The following is an 11,758-nucleotide window of genomic DNA, read 5'->3' on the forward strand; positions in this document are numbered from 1 at the left end:
TCTCCCCATCCCCCATCCCCCCATTCCCCCCCCCCCCCCCCTTTGCCCATGCCTGCCTGTAAGTTAATGAAGGTGTGGAAAACTTCAAAAGGCAGGCTACTACAGAGGCAAGACCTGGGTGCTCAACGCCAATACAGTTTGGACTGGCAAATCTTCAGCGGCTCGGAGCTCTCCCCGTGGCCACTCAAGCAGGGGCTGAAGAAAGGGTAGAGTTTCTCGGTGAAAAGGTCGGTGAAGGTGTGGAGGTGGGACATGTTGTCCGCGTTGTAGAACGACACCTGGCCGCCCTCGTAGTCCAGGTACACCCCGATCTTCCTGGGCTTGGCGCCCGGGCGGAGGCGGGTGCGGGGCAGAGAGCCAGCTTTGTAATCGTTGCCGTTCCTGAGCCAGACGATCCAGTAGCCGGCCTGCGGGGCGGCGGTGATATCCCCTTTCCTGTTGACGGACTCCTTCACCACCCCGACGTCCCACTCCGTGCTCTCCCCCACCCCTATCTCCCAGTAGTGCCTTCCCGACACGAATCCTTCCGAGCCCAGAACACACAGAGAGGGATTGAACCTCTCTGGTGTGTCGGGTAGTTGCTGTTGCTTGTTGGCGTAGCACACGCTGGTCAGGTCGTCCGAGACGATTAGCCAAGAGTGCGCCGTCTTCGGGTTCAACTTCACGGAAGCCGGGACTGATGCCGAATGTAGGAGAGAGAGAGAGAGAGAGAGCAAAAAAAACACAACAGGGAATAAATATTGTAGTTACAATACTATACTTGTAGTTACCGGCCATTTTAATGGGGGTGTGCAGGACATGTTTTTTGCTTTTAACGCACCGAGTTAGGCTTGTATACACTGGAATTTAAAAGGATGAGGGGGGATCTTATTGAAACATATAAGATAATTAGGGGATTGGACACATTAGAGGCAGGAAACATGTTCCCAATGTTGGGGGAGTCCAGAACAAGGGGCCACAGTTTAAGAATAAGGGGTAGGCCATTTAGAACGGAGATGAGGAAGAACTTTTTCAGTCAGAGAGTGGTGAAGGTGTGGAATTCTCTGCCTCAGAAGGCAGTGGAGGCCAGTTCGTTGGATGCTTTCAAGAGAGAGCTGGATAGAGCTCTTAAGGATAGCGGAGTGAGGGGGTATGGGGAGAAGGCAGGAACGGGGTACTGATTGAGAGTGATCAGCCATGATCGCATTGAATGGCGGTGCTGGCTCGAAGGGCTGAATGGCCTACTCCTGCACCTATTGTCTATTGAACGGTTGAAAGTTACGCACTGCAGTTGGTGGTGTGTCAGAAGGAACTGCAGATGCAGGTTTAAACCGAAGAGAGACACAAAATGTTGGAGTAACTCAGGGGGGCGGGCAGCATCTCTGGAGAGAAGGAAAGGGTGACGTTTCAGGTCGAGACCCTCCTTCCCTCGACGCGAAAAGTCAGCCATGATCACATTGAATGGCGGTGCTGGCTCGAAGGGCCGAATGGCCTTCTCCTGCACCTATTGTCTATTATTATCTAATAGACAATTGACAATTTTTAGATTTAGATTTGGAGATACAGCGCGGAAACAGGCCCTTCGGCCCACCGAGTCCGCGCCGCCCAGCGATCCCCGCACATTACACATTAACACTATCCTACACACACTAGGGGCAATTTTTTACATTTTACCCAGTCAATTAACCTACATACCTGCACGTCTTTGGAAATTAGGTGCAGGAGTAGGCCATTCGGCCCTTCACCGCCATTCAATATGATCATGGCTGCTCATCCAACTCAGTATCCCGTACCTGCCTTCCATCCATACCCCCTGATCCTTTTAGCCACAAGGGCCACATCTAACTCCCTCTTGAATATAGCCAATGTACTGGCCTCAACTACCTTCTGTGGCAGAGAATTCCACAGATTCACCACTCTCTGTGTGAAAAAAAACTTTCTCAGGACCTTCGTGCCGTTCTTACCCACGCCGGGCAACATGTCCCAGCTACACTAGTCCCACCTGCCTGCGTTTGGTCCATATCCCCCCAAACCTGTCCTTTCCATGTACCTGTCCAACTGCTTCTTAAACGTTGGGATAGTCCCAGCCTCAACTACCTCCTCTGGCAGCTTGTTCCATACACCCACCACCTTTTGTGCGAAAACGTTACCCCTCAGATTCCTATTAAATCGTTTCCCCTTCACCTTAATTCTCTGTCCTCTGGTCGCCGATACACCTACTCTGGGCAAGAGACTCTGTGCATCTACCCGATCTATTCCTCTCATCATTATATACGTCTCTAGAATACTGCCCCTCATCCTCCTGCGCTCCAAGAAACAGAGTCCCAGCCTACTCAACCTCTGCCTATAGCTCTGACCCTGTAACCCTGGCAACATCCTCGTAAACCTTCTCTGCGCCCTATCAATCTTGACAACAACTTTTCAATACCACGGTGCCCAGAGCTGAACACAATACTCTAAATGCGGCCTTACCAACGCCTTTTACAACTGCAACATGACCTTCCAACTTTTATACTCAATACTCTGACTGACGAAAGACAATGTGCCAATGTCCTTTTTGACCACCCGATCTACCTTCAGTGACCTATGCACCTGCGCTCCTAGATCCGCAGCTGGCCATTTGATCAAGATCCCACAGCAATATTTCTCAACCATCTTCACTGTCTGCAAAACCACCCACTTTCGTATCATCTGCAAGCTTGCTAGTCAGACGTAAAGCCCACCGTTTGACCTGTTTTTACAAAATGTTAAATGGTCAGCTCGACATAGATTACCACATCTACACCAAACCCAAACCTATCAGGTGTAGACGAGGGCATTCCATTCAATTTGAGATACCAGCTATCAAGACAAATGTGTATAGCAATTCATTTTCCCCTCGCACAATTAACGCATGGAATAGTCTTCACCCTACTATAGTTCCTCAACCAGACGCAACTACATTAAAGGCAGCTCTTATTCTCCAAGAAGCCCTTCTTGCTAAAGTCCATACCCCGCCACCTCCAGTTTAAATTCCATTTGGAATATTTTGGAGCACCAAGAACCAAGTCTTGCTGTGCATCTTCTCAATAGACAATAGGCAATAGGTGCAGGAATAGGCCATTCGGCCCCTCGAGTCAGCACGCCATTCAATGTGATCATGGCTGATCATTCTCAATCAGTACCCCGTTCCTGCCTTCTCCCCATACCCCCTGACTCCGCTATCCTTAAGAGCTCTATCTAGCTCTCTCTTGAATGCATTCAGAGAATTGGCCTCCACTGCCTTCTGAGGCAGAGAATTCCACAGATTCACAACTCTCTATCTAGCTCTCTCTTGAATGCTTTCAGAGAATTGGCCTCCACTGCCTTCTGAGGCAGAGAATTCCACAGATCACACCCAAACCATTGACATAGACGACAAACAGTAACGGGCCCAGCACCGGACCCCGAGGCACACCACTGGGTCACTGGTCAAATGGAGAAGGCAGGAACGGGGTACTGATTGAGAATGATCAGCCATGATCACATTGAATGGCGGTGCTGGCTCGAGGGGCCGAATGGCCTACTCCTGCACCTATTGTCACATGGAATCCGCCCCCTGCTTCCTAAAAACCTCCTCCTTCCAGTGAATTATTGATATTACCTGCAGTTTTAGTTTATTACGCCCCAACTGTTGGCAGCAAATTGTGAATACTGATTTTTTTAAAACAAGACTTTTAGTTATCACCGCCGGACAATTCAATGGTAACAATTTTCTTCTTCGCTATCCAACCCAAGAACACAGAACACTGACTGTCTCTCAACACAACTTGCTTCGTCTGCACTTGCTTCGTAACTGTTACATTTTAACCAGCTGTAACATCCTATATGTACATACAACTGATTTAAAGAGCACGTAACAATGTATTTGAAAGTGCGATGAGCGCGATTTGAAAGTACACGCTGTTCTAAAATAATGGATGATTAAAAAACAAACACCCATTCTTATGTGTGGGGTCTTTTCAATAACCAATACCAAATCCGTCTTAAGACAGGCACAAAATGCTGGAGTAACTCAGCGGGTCAGGCAGCATCTGGGGAGAACATGGATAGGTAACGTTTCGCAGAGTGCTGGAGTAACTCAGCGGGTCAGGCAGCATCTGTGGAGAACATGGATAGGTGATATTTCACAGAGTGCTGGAGTAACTCAGCGGGTCAGGCAGCATCTGTGGAGAACATCGACAGGTGACGTTTCAGAGTGCAGGAGTAACTCAGCGGGTCAGGCAGCATCTGTGGAGAACATGGATAGGTGATATTTCACAGAGTGCCGGAGTAACTCAGCGGGTCAGGCAGCATCTCCGGAGAAAATGGATAGATGACGTTTGGGGTCGGGGCCCTTCTTCAGACTGGGGTTAGGTATAACCCATCAGAATGGAATTACTTGTGCAGGAAGGAACTGCAGATGCCGGTTAGAAGATAGACACAAAACGCTAGAGTAACTCGGCGGGCCAGACAGCATCTCTGGAGGCGGGTCTCATGTCCGAAGAAGGGTCTCGACCCAAAACGTCACCTGTTTGGAAGGAATAGGTGATGTTTCCGGTCGAGACCCTTCTTTCTACTGAGAGCCAGAGGAGAGGGAGGCATAGAGATACGGGAGGGTAAGGTGTGAAAACGAGAGATCAAAGGGGACGCAGTTCAAGGAAATGCGGAATGGATCATTGTTAACTGAGGGGAAGGTGATTCTGAGGCACAAAATTAGTAAACATTTCAGGGACAGTTTCTTCCCAGCTGTTATCAGGCAACTGTAACGTCCACTCATCAGCCGGAGAAGTAGAAGTCTCTTCTACTTCAATGGAGATCTTTGAACTATGTTTTCGTTCTCACCTTCCACCCCATCAGCCAGTGTATCCAACAAATCATCTACCAACATTTCCGTCACCTACAACGGGACCCCACCACTGGCCATATCTTCCCATCCCCTCCCCTATCTGCGTTCTGCAGAGACCGTTCCCTCCGTAACTCCCTGGTCCACTCGTCCATTCCTCCCCAAACCACCCCATCCCCGGGCACTTTCCCCTGCAACCGCACGAGATGCAACACCTGTCCCTTTACCTCCTCCCTCAACTCCATCCAAGGACCCAAACAGTCTTTCCAGGTGAGACAGAGGTTCACCTGCACCTCCTCCAACCTCATCTATTGTATCCGCTGCTTCAGATGTCAACTTATTTACATCGGCGAAACCAAATGCAGGCTCGGCGATCGCTTCGCTCAACACCTTCGCTCAGTCCACCTTAACCAACCTGATCTCCCGGTGGCTGAGCACTTCAACTCCCCCTCCGACTCCCAGTCTGACCTTTCTGTCATGGGCCTCCTCCAGTGCCATAGTGAGGCCCACCGGAAATTGGAGGAACAGCACCTCATATTTCGCTTGGGCAGCTTGCAGCCCAGTGGTATGAACATTGACTTCTCCAACTTTAGATAATTCCTCTCTCCCTCTCTTCCCCTCCTCCTTCCCAGTTCTCCCTCTGTCTTCCTGTCTCCACCTATATCCTTCCTTTGTCCCGCCCTCTGATATCAGTCTGAAGAAGGGTCTCGACCCGAAACGTCACCCATTCATTCCTTCTCTCCTGAGATGCTGCCTGACCTGCTGAGTTACTCCAGCATTTTGTGAATAAATACCTTCGATTTGTACCAGCATCTGCAGTTATTTTCTTACACTCTTTGAACTATGTTTAATAGGTACTACGGACAGTATAGACGTGGTGGGCCAAAGGGCCTGTGCGTTGATTGCGTGGACACGGGTAAGAGAGAATACATAGTAGGTCTCTCACAAGGTGAGATGCTTTCGGCCATTTCCTTCCAGGCAGCGTACTGTAAAGGTCCTCGAAATATCCCCAGAGGTAGTCGATCGATCGCCAACAATAGTTGCCCAGGGTCCTCGCTGGCAAAAGACAGATGATGCATGTTACGTTCAGTGTGCGATCGCAATTAAAATGCCGCAGGCGGTGTGTGAACCGCGAGAGTCTCGGCGAACAGCGCCACGTACCTGATCTGCTCATCCGCTTGGTCCTGAAACGAGAAGAGAAAGAGTTAAGTTCAGGCTGGGAGGTTGATTGGGGGAGAAGGGAACCCTGCTGTGCAGATAGAAAACAGTGTTATAAAGCACGCCTCCAACTTCCACAGGAGCATCGGGGAGGCAAATCATCTCTCCCATTTCTCATCGCCTTGTCACCAGATTCCTAATACAACACACCTAAACTCGGCCCAAATAACCATCCTGCACACACATGCTCATTTCACAACTCACGCTGCCTCGGCAAGTCCAGCAACATAATAGACAATAGACAATAGGTGCAGGAGGAGGCCATTCGGCCCTTCGAGCCAGCACCGCCATTCAATGTGATCATGGCTGATCATTCTTAATCAGTACCCCGTTCCTGCCTTCTCCCCATACCCCCTGACTCCACTATCCTTAAGAGCTCTATCTAGCTCTCTCTTGAATGCATTCCGAGAATTGGCATCCACTGCCTTCTGAGGCAGAGAATTCCACAGATTCACAACTCTCTGACTGAAAAAGTTTTTCCTCATTTCAGTTCTAAATGGCCTACCCCTTATTCTTAAACTGTGGCCCCTTGTTCTGGACTCCCCCAACATTGGGAACATGTTTCCTGCCTCTAACGTGTCCAACCCCTTAATAATCTTATACGTTTCGATAAGATCTCCTCTCATCCTTCTAAATTCCAGTGCATACAAGCCTAGTCGCTCCAGTCTTTCAACATATGATAGTCCCGCCATTCCGGGAATTAACCTCGTAAACCTACTGTACGCCCTCAATAGCAAGAATATCCTTCCTCAAATTTGGAGACCAAAACTGCACACAGTACTCCAGGTGCGGTCTCACTAGGGCCCTGTACAACTGCAGAAGGACCTCTTTGCTCCTATACTCAACTCCTCTTGTTATGAAGGCCAACATTCCATTGGCTTTCTTCACTGCCTGCTGTACCTGCATGCTTCCTTTCCGTGACTGATGCACTAGGACACACAGATCTCGTTGTACGTCCCCTTTTCCAAACTTGACACCATTCAGATAATACTCTGCCTTCCTATTCTAACCACCAAAGTGGATAAGCTCACATTTATCCACATTAAACTGCAAGGGTTCATTGTGTAGCTGTCCGAGCAAACCTGCAACTAATCTCACAGGAGGGAGGGGCCGTTCGTTCTTGAAAGTGAATATACCAGAGATATGGACCTGGGACAGTGTAAAGCAGAACATAGGTGGCAAGGCCAAAATGGTGCCATACGTGGATAGGAAACGATGGTGAAATATAAATTTCGAGCAACTGTTAAATGGTAACGTGCGAACACCGGTGAAATGTGGCGTTCCACACTCTCTCGGTGTAATCTACACGTGTAGGAAGGAACTGCAGATACTGGTTTAAACCGCAGATAGACACTAAAAGCTGGAGTAACTCAACGGGTCTGGCAGCACCTCTGGAGAAAAGGAATAGGCGACGTTTCGGGTCGAGACCCTTCTTCAGAGTGAGCGTTAGGGGAAAGAGAAACAATAGACCATAGACAATAGGTGCAGGAGGAGGCCATTCGGCCCTTCGAGCCAGCACTGCCATTCAATGTGATCATGTCTGATCATTCTCAATCAGTACCCCGTTCCTTCCTTCTCCCCATACCCCCTGACTCCGCTATCCTTAAGAGCTTGATCTAGCTCCCTCTTGGAAGCATTCAGAGAATTGGCCTCCACTGCCTTCTGAGGCAGAGAATTCCACAGATTCACAACTCTCTGACTGAAAAAGTTTTTCCTCATCTCCATTCTAAATGGCCTACCCCTTATTCTTAAACTGTGGCCCCTTGTTCCGGACTCCCCCAACATTGGGAACATGTTTCCTGCCTCTAACGTGTCCAACCCCTTAATAATCTTATACGTTTCGATAAGATCTCCTCTCATCCTTCTAAATTCCAGTGTATACAAGCCTAGTCGCTCCAGTCTTTCAACATATGATAGTCCCGCCATTCCGGGAATTAACCTAGTTAACCTACGCTGCACGCCCTCAATAGCAAGAATATCCTTCCTCAAATTTGGAGACCAAAACTGCACACAGTACTCCAGGTGCGGTCTCACTCGGGCCCTGTTCAACTGCAGAAGGACCTCTTTGCTCCTATACACAACTACTCTTGTTATGAAGGCCAACATTCCATTGGCTTTCTTCACTACCTGCTGTACCTGCATGCTTCCTTTCAGTGACTGATGCACTAGGACACCCAGATCTCGTTGTACGTCCCCTGTTCCTAACTTGACACCATTCAGATAATACTCTGCCTTCCTATTCTTACCACCAATGTGGATAACCTCACACTTATCCACATTAAACTGCATCTGCCTTGCATCCGCCCACTCACACAACCTGTCCAAGTCACCCTGCAACCTCATAGCATCTTCCTCACAGTTCACACTACCACCCAGCTTTGTATCATCTGCAAATTTGCTAATGGTACTTTTAATCCCTTCATCCAAGTCAAGTCATTAATAATCAGGGCCATCTTAACGCATGGGCCTGATGGGCACTTGCCCGGGGGCCCACGAGCATAGGGGCCCCATGCTGGTCTGTGTATGTTAAGTGACTTGCAATAAATAAATACTACTTTAAAAATGTAGGTTCAATAAGTGCTTTTTTCGCAACATTTTCGGTCACTAAGTGCTTCTCACAGCGATCTGTAGGTGCTTTTCGCAACAATGTACCACCCTAAGTCCATCGCTAAGTGCTTTTCGGTAAGTGCTTTTCGGTAAGTGCTTTTCGCCGGCACGATAGGGGGGCTGGTAGGGAAAAGGGGTGGGGGAGAGTAACGGTAGGGGCCCCAGTACACTGCTTTGCCCGGGGGCCCATAATGCTGTAAAAACGGCCCTGCCTCAAATCTTTACATACTTAGGAAATCTGCACGGAGCATTGAAGGGCACAAAACTCCAAGACTGTTGTTTACGATCGTTCAATATGATTGATCCTTCTACGTCCTTCGAAATGGCCGTGGGGAACGAAGGGTCTCGACCCGAAACGCCGCCCATTCCTTCTCTCCAGAGATGCTGCCTGACCTGCTGAGCAGTTCTGTTCTGTGCTGCGCGCCACCCGTTTTCGATGTTGTTTCAACTACCTCTCTTGACAGCTCGTTCCATATACCATATATGTGCGAAAACGTTGACCCTAGGATTCCCTTTAAATCTCCCCATCTCACCTTAAACCTGGTAACCCCACTAGTTCTAGATTGCCCAACAATGGGATAAAGACTGTTCATTCACCCTTTCGATGCCCCTCGTGATTTTATATGCCTCTATATTATCTCTCCTCAACGTTTTGCGCTCCAAGAAATAGTCCCCGGTCTATCCAACTTGGCCCAAATTATTCCTCTTAAATATTCTCTACGTGCTTTCCATTTAAGGGCGCCTTACCGAAATCAGATTGATCAAAAACTATACATAACACGTCAAGCAAGAACTCGCCAACGCGTTCTCCAGCTGCAGCAGAATGTGTAGGAAAAAACTGCAGATGTTGGTTTAAAGCGAAGGTAGACACAAAATGCTGGAGTAACTCAGCGGGTCAAGGCAGCATCTCTGGAGAGAAGGAATTGGGTGATGTTTCGTGTCGAGACCCTTCTTCAGACTGATGTCAGGGGGGCGGGACAAAGGAAGGATATAGGTGGAGACAGGAAGATAGAGGGAGAACTGGGAAGGGGAGGGGAAGAGAGGAACAGAGGAACTATCTAAAGTTGGAGAAGTCAATGTTCATACCGCTGGGCTGCAAGCTGCCCAAGCGAAATATGAGGTGCTGTTCCTCCAATTTCCGGTGGGCCTCACTATGGCACTGGAGGAAGCCTATGACAGAAAGGTCAGACTGGGAGTGGGAGGGGGAGTTGAAGTGCTCAGCCACCGGGAGATCAGGTTGGTTAAGGCAGACTGAGCGAAGGTGTTGAGCGAAACGATCGCCGAGCCAGCGTTTGGTTTCGCCGATGTAAAGAAGTTGACATCTAGAGCAGCGTATACAATAGATGAGGTTGGAGGAGGTGCAGGTGAACCTCTGTCTCACCTGGAAAGACTGTTTGGGTCCTTGGATGGAGTTGACGGGGGAGGTAAAGGGACAGGTGTTGCATCTCCTGCGGTTGCAGGGGAAAGTGCCCGGGGATGGGGTGGTTTGGCTTACACATTCCTTCTCTCCTGAGATGCTGCTATCTGTAGTCAGAGCAGTCAATGCTCATACCGCTGGGGTGTAAGCTGCCCAAGCGAAATATGAGGTGTTGTTCCTCCAATTTGCGCTGGGCCGCACTCTACACTTTCCTGTGACTCTACGACCTAGGACATGGTAATTTCCCAATGTCTCCCAGATTTGACGAGGGTCGTTTAGTTGGAACTTTTTCTCTCTCTCTCTCTCTCTCCCTCTCCCTCTCCCTCTCCCTCCCTCTCCCTCTCCCCCTCCCTCCCCCTCCCTCTCCCCCTCTCCCTCTCCCCCTCCCCCTCCCTCCCCCTCCCTCCCTCCCTCCCTCCCTCCCTCTCTCCCTCTCTCCCTCTCTCTCTCCCTCTCTCTCTCTCTCTCTCCCTCTCTCTCTCTCTCCCTCTCTCTCTCTCTCTCTCTCTCTTGTCGCACCTGCCCACCAGTATATATATATATTATATATTAAGGCTTCCGGCATCTATAGATTGCTGCTCGTCCATCATTCCTCCCTTCTGGTTTATCCCTTTCCTTGCCCACCGTTAGAACATTCCCAGCATGGGATGTGCTGCGTTGTTCGTGGTTTTTTGTTGTTGTTGTATTATTGGTTAAAGAGAAGGACCAACCAATAGACAATAGACAATAGGTGCAGGACTAGTCCATCCGGCCCTTCGCGCCAGCACTGCCATTCACTGTGATCATGGCTGATCATCCATAATCAGTACCACATTCCTCCCTTCTCCCCATGCCCCCTGACTCCACTATCTGTAAGAGCTCTATCTAATTCTCTCTTGAAAGCATCCAGGGAATTGGCCTCCACTGCCTTCTGAGGCAGAGAATTCCACAGATTCACAACTCTCTGGCCGAAAAGGTTCTTCCTCATCTCCGTTCTAAATGGCCGACCCTTTATTCTTAAACTGTGGCTTATTCTTAAACCCCTTATTCTTAAACAGAATTGAAGAGACAACATATGAAAGATCAACCCGTGATGAAGGTGTTTTCATGCCGTTTTTAATAGAGATTCGAAGTAAACACACTGGGGGTTGGGAGGTGATGATTGTTATTGAACTTCGTGGCATCTCCTTGCTGTACTTCCTGCAGACTAAGTACAAGCATCGTTTGTGATTCCCGGATAGAGTGGATGCGGAGAGGATGTTTCCACCAGCGGGAGAGTCCAGGACCAGACGCCATGGCCTCAGAATAAAAGGACGCACCATTGGGAAGGAGACGAGGAGGAATTTCTTCAGCCAGAGGGCGGCGAATCTGTGGAATTCATTGCCACAGGCGCCTGTGGTGGCCAAGTCAATGGATCTTTTCTTTCTAAGGCATAGATTGATAGATTCCTAATTACTAAAGGTGTCAGAGGCCATGAGGAGCAAGCAGAAGAACGGGGTTGAGGGGGAAAGGTAGATCAGCCATGATTGGATGGCGGGGTAGACTTGATGGGCCGAATGGCCTAATTCAGCTCGCATGAACCGGTGCCTTGGCCTCGTGGATAACTTATTTAGGGTCAATTTAGAGTTGAGCTCAAGATCTATGCGTGCGCAGAAGTCAGGAGGTATCGTCAAAGCCGGGACATGATACGAATGAGACGAACAATTGGGCCACAG

At 49.2% G+C, this 11,758-nt stretch overlaps 1 protein-coding gene across 1 annotated transcript; it reads right to left on the reverse strand.

The window, feature by feature from the left end:
• Positions 1–122: 122 nt before the first annotated feature.
• Positions 123–6,213, reverse strand: LOC144602811 (zinc-binding protein A33-like). Its single transcript, XM_078415933.1, has 3 exons — positions 6,191–6,213; positions 5,984–6,006; positions 123–676 (listed from the first exon to the last, which is right to left on the reverse strand). Exons 1-3 carry the CDS (start codon positions 6,211–6,213, stop codon positions 123–125), a joined length of 600 nt encoding a protein of 199 aa, XP_078272059.1.
• Positions 6,214–11,758: the final 5,545 nt, after the last annotated feature.

The sequence above is a fragment of the Rhinoraja longicauda genome, chromosome 19 (genome assembly GCF_053455715.1).
Source record: "Rhinoraja longicauda isolate Sanriku21f chromosome 19, sRhiLon1.1, whole genome shotgun sequence".
Classification (NCBI taxonomy): domain Eukaryota; kingdom Metazoa; phylum Chordata; class Chondrichthyes; order Rajiformes; family Arhynchobatidae; genus Rhinoraja; species Rhinoraja longicauda.